The sequence below is a fragment of the Coffea arabica genome, chromosome 4e (assembly GCF_036785885.1).
Source record: "Coffea arabica cultivar ET-39 chromosome 4e, Coffea Arabica ET-39 HiFi, whole genome shotgun sequence".
Lineage (NCBI taxonomy): Eukaryota > Viridiplantae > Streptophyta > Magnoliopsida > Gentianales > Rubiaceae > Coffea > Coffea arabica.
In genome coordinates this window covers 18062338-18081585 of record NC_092317.1, presented here as the reverse complement: position 1 = coordinate 18081585, position 19248 = coordinate 18062338, and the positions used below count along the sequence as shown (strand labels likewise).

At 34.1% G+C, this 19248-nt stretch overlaps 1 protein-coding gene across 1 annotated transcript; it reads left to right on the top strand.

Annotated features, from left to right (window-relative positions):
• The first annotated feature begins 11558 nt into the window (after nucleotides 1–11558).
• On the top strand, nucleotides 11559–18744 carry LOC113742741 (uncharacterized). The gene is made up of 6 exons (XM_072047754.1): nucleotides 11559–11738; nucleotides 11838–11911; nucleotides 16870–16918; nucleotides 17015–17122; nucleotides 17760–17835; nucleotides 18084–18744. The coding sequence occupies exons 1-6, from the start codon at nucleotides 11690–11692 to the stop codon at nucleotides 18334–18336; spliced, it is 609 nt and encodes a 202-aa protein (XP_071903855.1). The 5' UTR covers nucleotides 11559–11689; the 3' UTR covers nucleotides 18337–18744.
• The last annotated feature ends 504 nt before the right edge of the window (nucleotides 18745–19248 follow it).

The window sequence follows — 19248 nt, the reverse complement described above, 5'->3', positions numbered from 1 at the left end:
TCCAACGGTAACAAATTTTCCAATTTTGGACTTATAAAGAGCTAGATACGATTTTTCAAAGATCTTATATCAAAATTGAAATTTTTGAAACTTAAGGAAATGGAGTTTTTCGAATTCTCTTTTTTCCTTCAATATCACATGATCATTTTACACTTGAATTTAGAAATGAAAATCAGATTTCTCTTGTGCTTTAAAACCCCGCCTTTGAGCCTCGATTTACGAGTAAATAGAGCTCATTTTCATGAGATTTTCTTAGAGAGCGTAATCTTCTTCGATAATTAGTGTTATGAGTGATAGATTATTATTAATTACTCAGGCACTCAAGAGGACCTTCAAGAGGATCTCGCAGGAGACGCCTAATTTATCGCTTGTACTTGCTACTTGAATCACTCGGTGAGTGTCAAGTGTGTGAAAACGTGTTAATTGCTTTGATAATAGAATATTTTGAAAATGTTGAGTCGAGTGTGTACTTTATCACACTCATTCTCATTTAAGTGAAGTGTACTTGAATTTCGTGACATGAAATACTTGAATTGCTTGAAGTGACTTATTAAGTGAATTTTAAGTGAAGTGTTTAAGTGATTAATTATGTTATGGATGCATAAGTCGATGGGAGTGAATCTCCTCGACTCTTAAGTGTCAAGTGGGGGACGCCCAAATCTCACTGGCTAACCCTGGACTTGAGCCGGCATGGGCTTGGTCGGGCTCCTTGGTGAACCATAAGAAAATAAAAGCTTGACCTATTAAGAAGTCTTGCTTAACATACTCGAGCAGTATCGCCTCAAACAAAAGACAGACTGACTCGATACAGGGGTATGTAAGGTGAAAGGGGATATGATAAGTGAAGTTCTATGAACTAAACCTACTCAATTAACGGAGTGTCAACTCGTGGAGGTTCGTGATCGTGCAAGTGAAAAATAGCTCTTGAGAGCTTCTATATCCTTAAATTGTTTATGTTTACTTTTCTCGCTCGAATTGTTATTTATTGAAATATTATTACTCTACTTGTTAAATTGGGATTGTTACTTAAACAACGTGTCTGCATGTGTGTTCTTGGCCTCACGAGCGTTTTGCTCACCCTGTAAATTTGTTTTCCTTAACAGGAAAGGATCTGAAGTGAATCTCGAAGAAACCCCTTTTGAATGTACTTCTGTATTAGGGTTTCCAATATACTTGGCTAGACTCTTGATTATTGTATATTTTGGGATTTGATGTAACCTTTGAGAACTTGATGTAAGGATTTGATACTTGATGTATTTTGGAACTCGTGATGTAAATTTGAATGTTATTTAAGGGAGTGACCTCCCTTTCTTACTTATATCGTTGTGATGGCTAATATTTTATTAAGTGTGAACGGAAATTGTCGTGAGTCCTGGCGAGAGTTGGGTAGGCGTTCCGCGGATACCCTTTGGTTCGCCTTAGGGAGATGTGGGGGCGTCACAATTCTTGAACCATTTTGAAGATAAGAGATGGATTTACAATTCTTGTGAAAACATTGAAATCCATTTTAAAGGTTTTCTAGGTCAAAAAGCCGAATTATAGTAACCAATTTCTATTGGTCGAAACTGAAACAAGGCATTGAGCTCAAGGGTTTAGTCATTTCTCAGCCTATACAAATCCAAATGAGTTGATTCTTGATGAATTGGAAAGCTAACTCAAAGGACTACAAGTTTTATGTTTTAGTCAAGAGTTAATTCAGCTTCTATCATCGAGAAAAGTTCAGTTGAAGTTGAGGTAAAATTGGAGAAACATTAAAGACTGAACAGAAATTGCAAAGAAAGGTAGGGGAGCAATCCGGCCGTATTATGGCTAGATTTTTGGCCGAATTTTGCTCAGAAATGGATGCTCTCCACTTGCACAATTTGTTACCTCCAATAATTCACAGCTATTAATGGACGTGTGACAACTACTTTGCAGGTGTAAAAAGAATGTTTTAAGCCCCATTTCTTGACTACATTCATCTATAAATAGCCATGAACTTACAACGACAAAGAGAGTTCGGAGAGTGCAAGAAATACCACAAAAATGTAGTTCGTACATTTTCTTAGTATTAGGTTAATATAGTATAGGATAGTTTAACTAGTAGTTTATCCTTCTTGTTTATTAACTAGGCAAAGATGAAGAAGGAGATGAACTCATGTGACAAGGGTTACATTTCTTTCCAAACTCTTTATCTTTCGTACTTGATTCTAAGTTTAGTTAATATACAAGTTTTGGATTCTATGTTTATAATGTGTTTCTAAAGTTTATGCCTTGGATTTGGTTGAACTTTGTATGATTGTTAGTGTTTATTATTTGCCTATTTGGTGCTATTATTTTGAGCAAGTTATTTAGCACTTTAGCTCTTTAATCATGATTAACTAGGTACCATTAATTGTGATTATCCAAAGGTGTTGTTTCTTCAATAAAAATTGAGATTTAACACTAGTTCAAGAAGTGCTAAACCTAGGAAATACACTCACGAGAGTAGAGGTGCACCTTTGTGGCTTTAGTGATTCATTTCATGTAATTTCATAAAAGAAATGAACTTGTAGCTAATTCATAACCACGAGAGTAGGTATGGATTAGTTATTAGTATAGTTGATTCACTACGAGAGTAGATTTCACAGGCATAAAGAAATTACGCCATAGCTAGCCAAGATAGTAGTATTCAATGATCCAAAAATAGCACTTGCATGAGTAGTTTGGAATACCATAACCTAAAGAGCTTTCATTTGTTATTATCTTGCATAAGTTTAGCATAGTTTTATTTCTTTTAATTCATTGATCGTCTAAATAATAGAGAAGTTTTAGTAGTGCCGGTAATTGTCCAATCTTTTTCTTGGGATCAACCCGATATTTGCCCTAAACTACTAATTTAACCTGTATACTTGCAGTCAAAAGGGGCATATTTCGAAATTAAACTTGTATTTATATAAAAAAAAAACCTATCATAGTACATCAGAAAGTTTCAAATGGGAAAATAACCAAGTCCTTGTTAAAGAAATCATCAAATTAAATCACTTTTCTTATTTCTTAAACGCACTTTTTTCCTGGAGGGAAGAAGGGGGCTTAACTTTAAGATACATGTAAAGCAATAAATGACATCGAAACTGCAAGATGATAACTAGAGAGATATTTAGACAACTCACCACTGTGTATCTCAAGATTATAACATGCGGTGGCCAATCTTCATGAATCCAGAGAAGAAAATGAGAAAACCTCTGGTGCATCATAGAGGCTAATAAAGGAATTTAAATTGATCAGATTATCTTTTTTCGATAAGTATATAAATTTTACTCTACTAAACATTAAGAAGGAAAACTATAACTCAATAGTAGGCTAAGGTTGCAGAACAAAACCAACTTGTGAACAAACAACCTATGTCCCATTTTCTCCGCCATATAACCAAAAGGATATTTAAAGAAGCATGGAAGAATTTCAACAATTAAAACATTTAGAAAAAAAGTTCTAGACGGTAAACTGGCACATTAACACATAATGAAGACACAACTCAAGAATATACAATCATCAAACAGTGGGAATTACTCAACTAAAATAAGCCTAAGCCGATCTTTAACCATGCTTATAAAAATAGCTAATAGGGAGAAAGGGGGATGAGAGGGCATACTATTTCTAGTTGGGAGGAAATATGTTGCTTTCTTGATCATATGATACAAAGGAATTTCTGGTGCAAGTTCTGCCAGCCCAAAAAAATTCTGATATTATAATAAGAACTTCAATAATAAGAGTAGAAATGCAACAATAACAATGATGTTGATTTTTTTTCATATTTATTATGACATATATTGTGACCCTTGAGGATACCTAAGACCTTGCTATGAGTGACAATTTTAAATTGCGCCACATCTAATAACATATATTCTAAGATGCTGTTATTGCCTTCTTTGCCAAGCAAATGCAATCTTCAACCTATCCAATATACATTTAATAAAACAATCAGAAGAATAGAACAATATGAAATGTATACATGTACATCTAGAAAAGTTGCAAAATAAGGAAACTCAACTACCATCTTCGAAGGAGATCTTGAGCCAGCTCAAGGGAGTTCTCTTGTAAGGGAGATTTGATGTAGAAATGCTCTTACAAGATGGTACATATAATTAAATCAGTCTTTGCATTATAAATGAATTAAAATGAGCATGAATGATTGCAATTGTTTGTTTGCCTGCGAAAGATGGAGAGAAAACAAACCTACAACTATGCATGTGAAAGGCTACAAACCTTGTCAGGTCTTAATCCTTAATCGTAGCCAAGGAACAAAAATAGAAACAAAAATATAAGGTGAACAAATTGAAGAATCAAGATTTTAAATTCTACTAACACAACATACAGAAAGTAAATAATCCTTGTTATCCTTCCTCTATTATTGTGAATTTAGAGAATTAGAAAAACCCATCTTATTCCATTCCACCTGGCAATAAATTTAGAAATTACACAAAATAAGCCAAGGAGTAAAAAATCAAGCAAGGGAAAATAAAGGTACCAGAAACAATGAATTAAAAAAATAAAAGGTAAAGGAAGAAGAATCGTGGGATTTCGGATTGTAGAACGTGATGGTATATACGGCAAACTATTGATGGTGCCAGTAAGCTTTCACCATAGGGGTTTTTGTATTGAGACTATATTTGAGGGAAAAAATAATATATATCCATCAAAACGTAAGAGTAAAGAAAAAAAAAGGGGGTGGGGGGGAAGTCATAGAGTCACCTATTTTGCACATGGCCATCTATGGTAGTGGACGAGGAGCTTTGCTTCATTTATAGATTTTGAAGCTTCAAATGACTTTTGGAAAACAAATAGTTCAGCTCTCTTAGTAATCAAGCGATTAATTAGGCAAAAAAGGAAAGTAAAGAGGAAAATAAGAAGAAGGGAGAAAGGAATATCAAAGAATGAGAAGGAAAGGAGGAGAAGAGATGACAGCGATTTGAAGAGGAAGAGGAAAAAGGAATGAGAGATTAGAAATCTATTGAAAAGAAGAAGGCATGAGAGATTAGAAATATGAAGATGAAAGGGAAGACAAAAAAAGAAACAAAGAAGAAGGCATGAAGTGGCAGGTGAATTATGAGAGAGAGAAATGTCCTAACTCTGAAAAAGGAACCAAGAAAAGGACTCATATGCCCATATCATTCCAGGAGCATTCGACACGTGCTAGACAAGTGAGAAGAGAATGACGAAAGTTGCGGCGTTGCATCAATTATTTATCTTGGCACATGATTGGCACGAGGGCCGACGAAAAAAGCACTTTGAAACTAAATAACTCCTTGGCTCTTATACTATTTATGTTGATAAAGCAAAGTAAGTATAAATTAATGTATATAAACACATAAGAGCACATAAAACACATAACACATAAACATGACATCTAGATTCAAAAGCCCTAAAAAAGTAAATAAAAGCACATAAGTACATAAGCCATGCAAGACACACAAAAATCATATATTACATTGGAGGCACCTAATTGCAACCTAGAGGGAAAAAGATAAGAAAATAGACTATCTAACTTATCTACTACATTTGAGGAGAATTCTCAACCACCATGGCTAGATCCTTCACAAGCTACCAAAATCTAGAAAATTTTCGGCCATCATGGCTAGAACTTCACTGAAAGATTATTTTGGTGACATTTTAACTCAAATTTTTATATGAATCTATTTCTTACAACCTTGCAAGCATGCTCAAATCATCAAACATCTTTTCCTTTCCTCAAACACCTAACAAAATACAAAGAATCATGCCAAAATTTTTCACAGATCCAAAAAGCAAGAAACATGCAAAATTCTATGCCAAAATAAAAAAAAATAAGGAACTTTCCATTTTCAACTAGAAAAGAAGAAAAATACCAAAAATAATAAAATGTATTACAAAAAATTATAATCTTCAAGTTTGCCCCCTTATTTGTAGATAATTGCCCCCACAACCTTTAATATTTTCTATTTGCTGGGTTTGCCCCACAACCTAAGTCAAAAAACTTTAAAAAAATAAATAAATAAAATAAGAGAAACCAACCCAACCTCACACAAATTGAAACCAACGAAAGTCTCATTTTATCTATATTATTCTTCTTTCTATCTCTTTTTTAATTTAATTTTAAACCTCAAATAGAAAATTTCTTTTAAAAAAAAACTCCTTTAGTCCTTCTCTATACATTGAAACTTATAAAAATTACTTTTTCTTCATTCTACCTTTAAAAAAAGATTACAAAAAGGTTTATTAGAGGTTCATGAGAAGTATAAAAGCCCTTTATTTGGTATTTGAGATTTCAAATTAGTAGCAAAAATGTTTTTTTTTAAGGAGTTTGAGAGGTGGAATTCATTATTCAGATTGTTACTTTTCAAATAGCACTCCAAATAAGTATTTTTAAAATATCTTACTTGGTTATTTCTTGACTATAATTGTAAACATTTTGACAAGACTTATTCAAAATTTATTTCCTCAATATAATTGATTATGTAAAATTAAATAGTAGATTTTTCAAAATAGCATAACTGGTCTTGGTGGAAGCAAAAATCAAACTTGTGTATATTCTTACATGTATACATTTTTTAAACTAGATTTTATTATTTATGTTGCTATTGCTACCGTGAAAAGAGCGTTTTCATGATGAACACAGTGAATAGTGAATTAGGCAATCAAATTGGGGAGTCTTTGATGAATGATTATTGTTACATATATCAAAAAGTAGTTATTTCAAAAAAGCTAAAATTGGGAATAAGAAAGACATCATGAAAAAATGTAAAGTGATTATGCACATAAATTTTAGAATATATTGGTTATATTGTTATTGAATATATTTGCTTTGATACTTTTCGATTAGGGAAAATGATCGGTTTCATCCTTCACATTTCACAAAAATATTCTTTTCGTCCCTCACTTTTAAAATGAAGCAATTTCGTCCTTGACATTTAAAAACTAAAATTATTACATCCCTGAACCCAAATTTCAATCTGAATCAAACCACCAATCAACCTGATTACAAATTTTTGGGGTGTAATTGGTAGATCACTTGATTAAATCAACTTGATATTCATGTAAAAATTAATGAACCTAAAAAGAAAAAAGAAAAAATTATAATATAAAAAAGAAAAATTAATCTTTTCTACATTATCATTGTATATACTGACGGTTTTATGTACCGTCATATCATTTTAATTTAAATTTAAACACCAAATTTTATATTTATGATACACATCTAGATTCGCAAGCGGATATACTAACGGTGCATGAAAAGATTTATAAAAAAAAAAACTCTACTATTCCAAGACAAAGAATGGCCTTTTATGTTATAATTTTTATTTTTTTGGTTTAATAAATGTCATGTGAATACAATGAAGTTGACCGAATGATCTATCAATTCTATTTTCGAAATTTATTACTAGGTTATTGGATGGTTTGATTCAAATTGAAAATTAGATTCAGGGATGTAATAGTTTTAATTTTTAAATGTCAGGGACGAATTTGCTTCATTTTAAAAGTGAGGGACGAAAAGAATATTTTTGCGAAATGTGAGGGATGAAACATGTCATTTTCCCTTTCGATTAATAGATTTTTACATATTGAGTTTGCCTCTACTGAATAGCATTTCTAGTTCCACCACTGTTTTTAGGTGCTTAAAGTCATGTTAGCTCATGGTAGATTACCAGACTCGGAGATTTGTGAAGTCTCTCTCCTTTAGGATGAAGAGTTTTGGACTTATAACGGTTGAGAAATGGACAACTTTGAGGCTGAATGCTAAGAAATAAGAATACAACTGAAAACACGTAAAGGAAAACTAATTAATGATAAAAAGGCTTCCTAAGGATAGAATTCATATCTTTACTATTGAAAATTTTCGGTTAAACAAGTTTTATATCTTTGGCTCAAATATGGCATAATTTCTTAAAGTATATAATACCCACTTTTGCCGGTGTATCCACTATACTTATAATTATTCCATAACTACTTTCGTGGCAAAAAGTTAGCTGTGCTCATTAGATTTTGTAAACTTATTTGAGTTAAGTCACAAAGGTGTGCCTCAATTTTTATGAGTGTACTCTCAAGATTTAGTACTTTCATGAACTAAAATTGAACTTCCATTTTTGCAAGATCATTTAATACCTTTAGATAATCGAAATTAATAGTCAATTAATCATGATTGTGAAACCAAGAGCACTAAATAGTTTGCACTAGTTCGATTAACTATGAAAATATCATAAAACAAATATAGAAAATTCATCCATACCCTAAAAATAAAATCCAGTAAAACATAAGGAAAATGAAAGAATATAACAAATTAGCATTGTAACTAAGCACTTGAATTTGAATAAAAAACAAGTTGATGAATGAGAAACCGCTATCATGGATGAGCCTTCAACTCCTATTCTTCAATCCTTAGTCTTCATCCAAGCTCAGTTACATGAAAAATACAAACAAAACCGACTAACTAGAAGAAAACTAAATTTTGTCTTGAAGCTGCATGGTTGCTAACCCCCCTTCAAAGTTTCTAACAAGTAGTATTTATAGGGAAGCACAAGAAGCTGCACAAAGGAGGGAAAAAGTGTTGGTCCTTAGGATCCAATCAAGATCTAGCACTGGATCAATTACTTTAAGGTTTAGATCTAGTAAATTCTATTTTCAATGCTCCTTTTCTAAATTAGATCGGCTGGATTTGCTTGGCTCTAAGATGGATTTGATGCCGAATCCACTCATTACTTAACCTTGAAGTATTCCACACAAATCGATGGCTAAGTAAAGAGAGAACTACCAATCTATGGAACGATAGACTAGCCTAATTACAGATTAGATCTGTTTGTGGATCTGTGCTGGTCTCCAAGTGGATCAGCAACCAGATATAACTTTTACTACAAGTTTGGATTTACAAAAGTGGATCTAGTCCCAAATCTACTACTCTTACATATGGATCCATTGCTGAATTTTCCTTGCTCCTTTAGAACCCTTTATTTCTTCATTTTCTTCTTCAAAACGGTGTTGGTTCCTTTGAATCCAAATGTGCATTTTAGTCCTCTAACTTGTATTAACCTCAAATGCCTACTTTTCTTTACTTAAACCATTAAATCATAAAAATAACTAAAAGTAGCTTCGTTAAAAAAAAAACTACTTTAAAACCATATCAAAACATAAATGATTGATGACTCTAAAACATGAAATATAAATGCTTAACACCTTACATGACAAAATCATATTTCATTTAGTGTTTTCTGATTGATTACATTACACTTGAAAAATGTAGGATGCACATCTCTAATTGGACAATAAAGGGAGCAATGTGGAAAACTTTTATTTTTTGAAAGGATATTTTGTAATTAACCCATTTATTTGTTGAAATAAAATTTTAGAGAAAAAACCTATTATGCTATTAAACTATTTTAATCTAAAATCACCTATCCAACTTATAAATGTTGCATATTGGTGATTATTAGTTCATATTTTCCTGTTAGATCTATTGTTTTCAGTTAGTTTTAGATTTGTGTGAATTCATGAAACATTCAATACATGATTTACATATATATGAAGGAGAAAGAGGGGGAGAAGATTGGGAAACTGATTACTCTAAAAGAGAAAGAAAAACAAAAAAAAATCACGTAAATAATATAATTTTATTAATTGAATTAACATAAATTGCCATAAAACTAACTAAAAAGCATATACCAAAACTAAAATACCAATTTTGTAAGAAAAGCCATTTGAAACCAAAACTAGCCAATTAGTATTTTTTAATGATATTATCACACCTTAAATGTAGTAATATAGAAAATATTTTCTTATTCTAGTCAATAATCTAATGGCTGATTTGAAGGGTCGTATTGATAATTAGTGCCAAAATAGGTGAGTAGCTAAACATATTTTTGAAGAATATGGCCATTTAAGGTTTTTTAGCCTAAGATTTTAATGGGATAAAGAGAATAAGAATTTATAAAGAGTTAAATGCAGAAAACCCCCTTGAACTTTTGCAACAATTACACAATACATCTTAACATTTGTTAATAGGCACTTTGCACCTTAACTCTAAAGTAATAGAAAGCTAAACGCCATCTACATCATCGATAAAATCATGATTCTATCCTAATAGCTAAAGGGATAAAAATACACTTTTTTGGTGCGGGGATTCTAGCTATGTGTAGCTCAAGCAGGAAGAATAAAAAGAGGATTTTAGGGGTATCGAAGGCTAGAATTAGAAGAAAAAGAAATTGAATCTTGTCTCCTATTTTCGCAGCCTCTATTTACCGAATAAAAAAATTTTTGACTTTTTTTTTAACTGAGGAAAAAGCTAAATATAATCACTAGAGAATCACATGTCCATAAATTGAAGGGTCGTATTGATAATCAGTGCCAAAATAGGTGAGTAGCTAAACATATTTTTGAAGAATATGGCCATTTAAGGTTTTTTAGCCTAAGATTTTAATGGGATAAAGAAAATAAGAATTTATAAAGAGTTAAATGCAGAAAACCCCCTTGAACTTTTGCAACAATTACTCAATACATCTTAACAATTGTTAATAGGCACTTTGCACCTTAACTCTACTAAAAAGTAATAGAAAGCTAAACGCCATCTACATCATCGATAAAATCATGATTCTATCCTCAACTAATAGCTGAAGGGATAAAAATACACTTTTTTGGTGCGGGGATTCTAGCTATGTGTAGCTCAAGCAGGAAGAATAAAAAGAGGATTTTAGGGGTATCGAAAGCTAGAATTAGAAGAAAAAGAAATTGAATCTTGTCTCCTATTTTCGCAGCCTCTATTTACCGAATAAAAAAAATTTTGACTTTTTTTTTAACTGAGGAAAAAGCTAAATATAATCAATAGAGAATCACAGGTCCATAAATTGAAGATGTGATCAGAAGTGAGGTAACCTTTTTTTTTTACGATACGATAGATTTATAATTATTCTATGCTACGGGGAAGAGAGGACTTACCGGCTCAGACAAGTTCGTGAAATGGCTTGCCACATTTGTGGCCAATGGTGGAAGGCAGGATTTGATCCCTGACCTCACACCCTACCAACTTTAGTCATGCCCAGTGAGCTAGAGCTCAATGGTTGAAAAGTGAAGCAGTCAAATAGGTACAAATTTCAAAAGATTATACATGCCACTGGCCACAAATGCCACTGGCCATTTGGTCCAGTGGTCATCACCATTAAAGGTGATGCTGGAGGTCAGGGGTTCAATCCCTGCCTCCCACAAATTTGCCATAATTTGTGGCGGTCTTAATTGACCTTCATCGATGGAGTCTGTACTCACATCGAACCCCCTCCCCTTCCCCTTAGACTAGGCTAGATTAGGTTATAGGACATCTATCGTTTCGAAAAAAAAAAAAAAAAAAAAGGTACAAATGGATGAAATATGTACAAACACAGCCGTTTGTAGTGAGGGGCAAAAATTTTTTTTTTTTTTTTTTTCCCAACGACTGGAATGTGCCATACACGCGCTCCATGTTAAGTTAGTGGCCTATTAACAAGTTTTGGGGTGTATTCTGCAATTACAATAAAAGTTCTTGGGGCATTTTGCATATAGCCCTCGCAATCAAAGGACCTTAGATGAGATAGTGGGAGGACCAAGAGGAGCAGAAGAAGAAACGGTGAGGTTTTGGGAGAGTGAAGGAATACAACTGAAGAAGTAAACCAATTTAGGAAAAAACAAAAATAAAAAAGAGTAGTATTTATCAGAAAGAAGGGATTATCAGGAAGTCATGGCCGGAAGAGAGGTTCGAGAATACACAAATCTCACCGATCCAAAAGGTATAATCCTTGTTTCTCTTTCTCTTCTTCTATCTTTCCTCCTTTGCTTGGTTCAATGTATAACTCGTAGACAAATGGGGTGAATTGAAAATTTTGCAGACAAAAAATGGGCAGGAAAGGGGAAGGAGCGGATTGACGATGAAGAAATCACCTTCCAGCGCATGGTTGCCAAGGTTAATATATTCGCCTTTCTTTTGTCTTTTTTCTTTCTGTTATGAGTGTTATCCAATCGATCTAGAAATCATGTTTGTGGATATTAGGTTTCTTTGATGTTATTAATGTTATTTTTTGCGTTTTTTCTTAGAAATTATGTGAAGAATGCTTTTTTCAGACCCTTACTTGTTTCTGCAGAGGCTTTTATTAAATCATGAGCTAAATAAATTGCTCAACAGTCATTACTGGTTGGTTTGCCTAATTATTCTGAAATTTATTTTAAGAATCATAGTTGGACTCTTTGCCTTATCTTGGAAATGCAAATTTTCCTTCAGACCTTCACTCAAAGGATAGGGATTTAATTAGGATTAATAATGACTTAGCTGTGCTTCTTATTTATTAAAAACTATCTTTGTGTTGAATGGTTCTCTTCCTACTGGGAGTCAATAACTATTTGTATTACTGTGCAAGATTTGTCTATGGCATGGAACAAGTTTGACGTAGTTTAAGGAATGCCATTCTCATATGAGAGAGGGAGAGAGGTAGAACTTGGTTGGTAATTTGTGCTTAAACTTGAGTTTGAGAAATGAGAGGATGAAGACATACATGCTTTCATCTAAAGCAATAATGAGGCTGTTATATCTTGAATAAGATGACTAGAGGTCAGTGTCTTGAATTGGATAACAATATTGAAAGTGGCAACTTGATTCTAGGACCATGGTAAATATTGGTTTAGAAGAACTTTTGGTGCCAATAATACCATGACAACAGGTAAAGAGATTGCAGCATTCTGCCACCCCTTCCACCAAAGTAACCTGTATTTTGACGGTAAAAGGTTACTTCTTCCCACCTGCTTGATAAAAGTATTAAAAAATTAAATAAAACAAAATAGACTCAAGTATTGCTGGATGAACAAAGTCAATAGTAATTCATTCTTGATGGCTTAGAAAGAATAATCTGAGGATTTATATTGCTGTAGTTGATTTAGATAATTTTTAGACTATCTCAGTGCAATATTCAATCTCTTGAGCTTTGACAGTTATACATGCATGAAGGGACAATCTAGTTCATGTATATTTAGGAAACTCATCTATCAATGAGATGAATGAGTCAGACAGCAGACTTGAGTGTGAGAGAAATTTTGCAAGGACTGAGATATGCATCCTTACTTGAGAGAGATGAAACAGAGTGGAGAGGAGAGTAGGATTGTGATATTTTCATGGTATCACTTATCAAGTTTCACTCTTTATTGCAGACTATTTTACAAAAATGTTGTATTTGTTGTTGATCTTTCATCTTGGGTAGAGCTGTAAACGAGCTGAATCAAACCGAGTATCTCATGTTTGAGCTGTTCGTTAAGCGATTCGAACAACGTTCGTGTTCGTTCGTTAATTTTCAAACTCCAAACCTGCGTTCATGTTCGGCTCGTTAAGCAAAGTTCATGTTCGAGTTCGAGTTCGAGTTCGTGTTCGGGTCGTTTAACATAAACGAACTATTCGCAAACATGCTCGAAATGCTCGAATCCAAATTATTTTAAGCCTTAAATATGCCATACAAATCATTAATCATTCTAAAAAATAATTAAAGTATTAAGTGACTAAATTCTATTATTCATTAACTATATAACTAACATTAACATAAAAATAACAAATAAAACCCTCCAAATATAAAAGTCTAGCCATAAAATTAACGCTAAAATTTGTCAAATGATAATTATGTTCATGTTCACAAACGTTCATTAAAACTCGTGAACATGCTCGTGTTCACTCGATTATTAATCAAACAAAAAAATTCGTTTGAACTCGGTTCATTTTAAGGTTTTGAACGAGTCTTTCACGAACATGAACGTGTCGAAACGAACCGAGCTACCGAACAGTTCGGTTCGTTTTAACAGGTCTAATCTTGGGGCATATCAAGAACCATCTATTTTATCATGTTGAAATCCTCTACTTAGTTTGAATGGAGGACAGAAAGATAGTCTTCTGTCGCATGCTGTAGATATGCTTATAAGGATCCTGTAATAACCAGCTTCATTTAATTGACCATTGTGGTATTTAACTTAAAAAATTGTGATAGCACATCTGACAGATCAATAATTTCTGGTTTTTGTCAATTTATCCCTAAACGTTAGGGATTAAAAGGCTTGGACTTTGAAAGATCTTAGTCAGAATTGATAATTGATTATTTTCACTTTCAACTGGCAAGTATCCTGCTTTATTTTCTGTGGCTTACCATAAAATGATTGTGCCAATGAATTATACTCTGGAAGCATGTTATAAAGTGAAAATGAACTTTAGTAGGCAGTTTATCTCTAGCTTACTGTATACTAAGTGCTGCAATGTGAAGGACTTAATGCTCAGATTCAGTTTGCATATTTTCCTTCCAGGGAAAAATGGTGCAGGCACGACAAATCAGAAAAAACTGTAAGGGGTAAAATATTGTATAGATCTAAGAAAATTCTGCTAGTTTTGAAGACTAAGAGGGCTATTGCCTTTTGTCATTAGAACAGTATTAAGTATCCAACTATGGAAAAGAATCTTTGGCTCCTATTCTAATTGGAAATATGCTACATAAGCAGAATGGCTTTAGTTAGTTGCATTTGGGATTTGAGTTGAGTCTTTGTTGAGCATAGTGGCTTATTAGAATATTTTGCTACAACAGTCTTTTCAAATTAAGAATTCCAAAAAAAATGGTGATGCTTCTGATAGTGTATGTGGCCTCATACTGCATGAGAGAACTCTTAGGTAACTTGAATGGGCTCTGAAAAACCTCCATGGTTTCATGTTATTGCATACTTGGCAAAACAAAAAATAAAAACTAAAACAAATGCTTAATTGTTAGTGATGCTTTATACCTTTTAGAAGTTAGTAGAAGATAAAGGTATAGGAAAATGTTAAGTTGAAGCCAACTCCTGAACCTCCTCAGAAATAAAAAAAAAAAAAAAAAAAAGGGAGGAAAAGATGGGCATCTCGTTAGGAAATGTTAGGGAGGCTTGAAGTCGAACTAAATGTAACCTAAATGGGGCTTCTTGTTCTTCTTAGTACTCTCTTTGAAGAAAGTTGAATGAGGAGTATTTTGGATTAAAAAAATGAAGCAAAAGAAAATGAAGTAAATTTTGTTTTATGTTTATTTTACTAGGGAATCTAATCGATAAAAAAACAGCCCTGTGGGTGAGTGGCCACTGGAGGGTCAAGAAATCCCTCCAACTGCTAGGATGAGTTCGACTCCCCTGCCATCATTGCTTCCCAGAAGTGTGTGACTGGTATGAGTAAAGCTTGCCATTAATGAAATTTATGAAGTTAAATATTTTTAAAAGAAAATGGGTGCTTATCGAGTAGTTACTGAAGTTATGGGAAAGTATGATAACTTCAAAACATCCTGTGAAAAAAGATATTTTGTCCTCCAGTCTCCTTTTACTCCAATGCTACCTGGTGCTTATAAGGTCTAGGATCATTGTCCTCTTCTTCCAGTAACCTCCGATAGAAAAGAAGCATAGCTGCCCCCCCGTGCATTGAAACAGAATGTTTTTTCTTGGCCACCCCTGAGAAAATGAAAATTAGAAGGGAAGAATGCAGTGTTAGGGGTTGGAGATTTGTGATAAAGGTGGTAGCATATAAAAATCAGGCCCTTCTTTGCTTCTCCAAGCTAAAACCAGATACATCTTAACAATAAAAAAACAACATGGAAGGCCTAAAAGAGAGTAAAACAAGGGTTTTTTGGAGGTAAAAGATTACTTCACCAATGTATTCTTGACTACACTACCCATAATGTAAATGGTTTGTTGGCTAGAGGTTTCCTACTCTTAGGACTACTCAACCATAGGGAAAAGGTCCAGACTAAACATTGTGCTAGTTCTTATACATTGCAATATCAACTCATAGGCACACAATGGGCTCTATTACTGGCCATCAAGTTTAATTTCTCTGCTTCCAGGCACAATAGGATTAATAGATGCAAGTTTTTCTTTTTTTTTTTTACCTATAATTACTTGTTAAAGTTGTGCAATAATGATGGTAAGGCTGTATGCTAGTTTCTTAATTGTTTGCAAGGTTTTTGTTTGGTTAAATCCTATGCCAGTCTTTTGCTTCTGTTTGGCAACAATAAAAACTCATCGCCATAGTAAAGCATTTCTAGCAGTCCTCCTGTTTAATTTCTCTGCTTTCAAGCACAATAGGATTAATAGATGCAAGTTTTTCTTTTTTTATATCTATAATTACTTGTTAAAGTTGTTCAATAATGGTGGTAAGGCTGTATACTAGTTTCTTAAGTTACATTGTTTGCAAGGTTTTTGTTTGGTTAAATCCTATGCCAGTCTTTTGCTTCTGTTTAGCAACAATAAAAACTCGTTGCCATAGTGAAGCATTTCTAGCAGTCCTTGCAAACTGTTTAGGTGATTCATAATAATAGGCCATAAATCTAGAAGAAAAATTGGTTTTAACCGAGTAAGAGCCCCAAATGACTTCAGAGAATGGAGGCCGTTTGTTGCTTCGCTTTAGAAAAGAAATCCTGTCTTTACATTCTTATACTTTCTTTTGTCTTAGCACAAAAGTTGTCATGGTACTAAGATGCTGAATATGTATAGTACGGCCTAGATTGCCATGGTTCTTCGCAATGTGAAACAGTGAGGATGTTTTCTGATAACATGCCTTGGCAGGGATCATGGCTTTATACTTTATTTCGGCTTTGCACAAAAGCCGTAATGTTGCTTAGATACTAAATGTGTAGTAGGGATTACCACAATTCTTTGTAATGTGAAATGGTGGGGAAGTTTTCTGATAACATGCCCTGGCAGGGATCATGGCTTTATACTTTCTTTTGGCTTAGCGCAAAAGTTGTAATGGTGCTTAGATACAGAATATGTGTAGTAGGGCGTAGATTACCACAGTTCTTTGTAATGTGAAATGGTGGGGGAAGTTTTCTGATAACATGCCCCGGCAGGGATCATGGCATTCTCCTACCGGGTGGTTAACATACACAGATGCAAGAAGTTGCGGGAGAACGTGGTGGTTACCTTCATGGACGAGGGGGTATGGATTCTCTGTGCTACTTTTTGTCTTTTGGTTCTGTGCAATTTTAATTTACATGCCTTAGTATTTATTTAACATTTTTGAATTCATATGCAGCCTTGGATAGCGATGATTTGCTATATCTGAAGGAGCAAATGGAAGCTGAGGAGGATGCTGAACGCCTTCTTCGTCGCACTGAGAAACGTGCATTTGCTGCGTTTAAGATATCCTTTTTTATTTTTCCTTTGTTTGCAGGAAGTCAACAAGAAAGCCAAGTGGAATACCTGAAAGTATTCGGATAAACTGTGCCTGGAAAAAATTACATTTGTGTTGTTTTGGCATGTATCCACTTGTCTCCATGAAATGATAATCACCAATTTCTTTGTCAGTTCATCTACTTTTTGTTTCTCAAAAAGAGTTCTGGCATTGCATATTTGTTGGCTACAGGTTTTAGCTCAAATTATCTTGGATTCATATAGTAGTTTGTCTGACAAACATAGTTTCTAGCGTCCATGAAATACCGCCACTATTGCTTTGTTGACCTCCCTAAATCTGTATTCTAGGGTTGTCTGCATTTTTACTTTTAAATGATGGGGATGGGGATAGGGATAGGTGCAATTACATCTAATATGCTTTTGCCAGTCTAGAGTTAAAATCATAAAAGTGATATGCAACAGATGACTAGGTGCAATTATCTTTTATGTCTGGCCAATATTATCTAAAGAAAGACATGTCTTGCCTCTTAGAATGGTAGGCTACTGATTTTTTTATTTTTTGTTTTGGGGGGGGGGGGGGGTGTGGGTGTGTGTGTGTTCAAATTCCTTCTAGCTTTATGATTTCCTTTCCTTGACTGTTTGGTACAAAGCTGTTTCTGATACTACAACAGCATCTGTTCCGTTGCCTCTTCGTGTTGAACCAAAGCCAAAAAGCGGGATAAGGTATCTCTGTCCCAAGTATGCTCCTGCACACAAATACACACACCCCCCCCCCCCGGGGGCGGGGAAAAAAACCTATAATAAAAAAAGAAAAAAGAAATAGTAAAGAAAAGAAAAATCCAGGAAGCAAGCTTTCAAAGGAACTGCTGCAGCCCAACCTGAAAGAACTATTTACCTTGTCTTTTTTCTTTTTGTCCTTATTTTCAAAGTAACATGAAAAACATTTAACAGAGAGATTTCCTAATATGCAGGCAGCAAGACTTGCTGAAAAGGGTGGTGGAAGTAAAACCCAAGCGCCAAAGGCATGCCGGCTCTGCTGAAGGAAATGTATCCTCCGTAAGCTCGAGTGGTCAGGTTTCAGATGATCGTAAACCTCAAACTGATAGGGTTCAGGAGAAAGAGGTTTCTCCGACTAGATTGGCTAATGCATCTGATGAATCAAAGGATGACAACCCTGTAAAGGGTTTGCTACTACCATATGAGAGTTCTGATGATGATGACTGATAAAGTGGGTAGAGTTTGTTTGTTCACATGAAGTGCGTGCGATGTTTTTCTCTGGAAACTAACTATATATATTGAACTCCTGCATATAACCTCATGTAGGCAGAAGTAAATGGAAGTTGCGGTGTAGTATTCCAACAGCCCTTTCCCTTTCCACTAAAGGAGTAATTGTAGTTTCCACCTCAAGGTTTGAGGGAGTTCACACAACTTTGCCCTCGTTGTTTAATAGGTGAACTTTGTTTTCTTAGTCATGGACCACATGCCCGTCTACCAATTCGTTAAATAAGGTAGTATTCAGATGTAATAGGTATCAACAAGCACGACCATCCACAGATCAACAAACTAGAAAAAACTGGGGAGTTGTAGATAAGAATATGAAGATGCTTTGTTGCTTAAAAGCAAATTCTTTCAGATGGCGCTTCCACGTTCTGAACTGCTTTTGGTTTTACCTTTTTCTCGCTTTTGGTAGTCGATTCAAATATATCAAATTTAATTGATTTTACTTGATACAAAAGGAAAGAGATTATCTATGTCAAAAATGGACGATGTGCGGAGAAGCATGTTTAATAGCAAATAGATTTTGAATAATGGCCGGTCTAAATAATATATTTTCCCTTATTTTTTACTCCCAGCAGTGCATGTGTCTCACAGGTGTAATAGATTCTGGCTAGATGCCTAATTAGCATAGACCCTCTAGCTCTATTACCTGAGAGCATTTCGGATAGCAATGGGCGGGTATGTTACGCTTTCATGCTTCTGATATTTATAGGTCAGAAATTTAAAAAGTGCATTGTGTTATGAGGGGACTTGAGAGTCATAAATTCATGGGAGATCGATAGCGTACCATCTTGAGACATGGTCGAAAGTTGCGTCAGTACCCAGGTTTGCAAGCCTATACTGCCTCCGCTTCAAGCC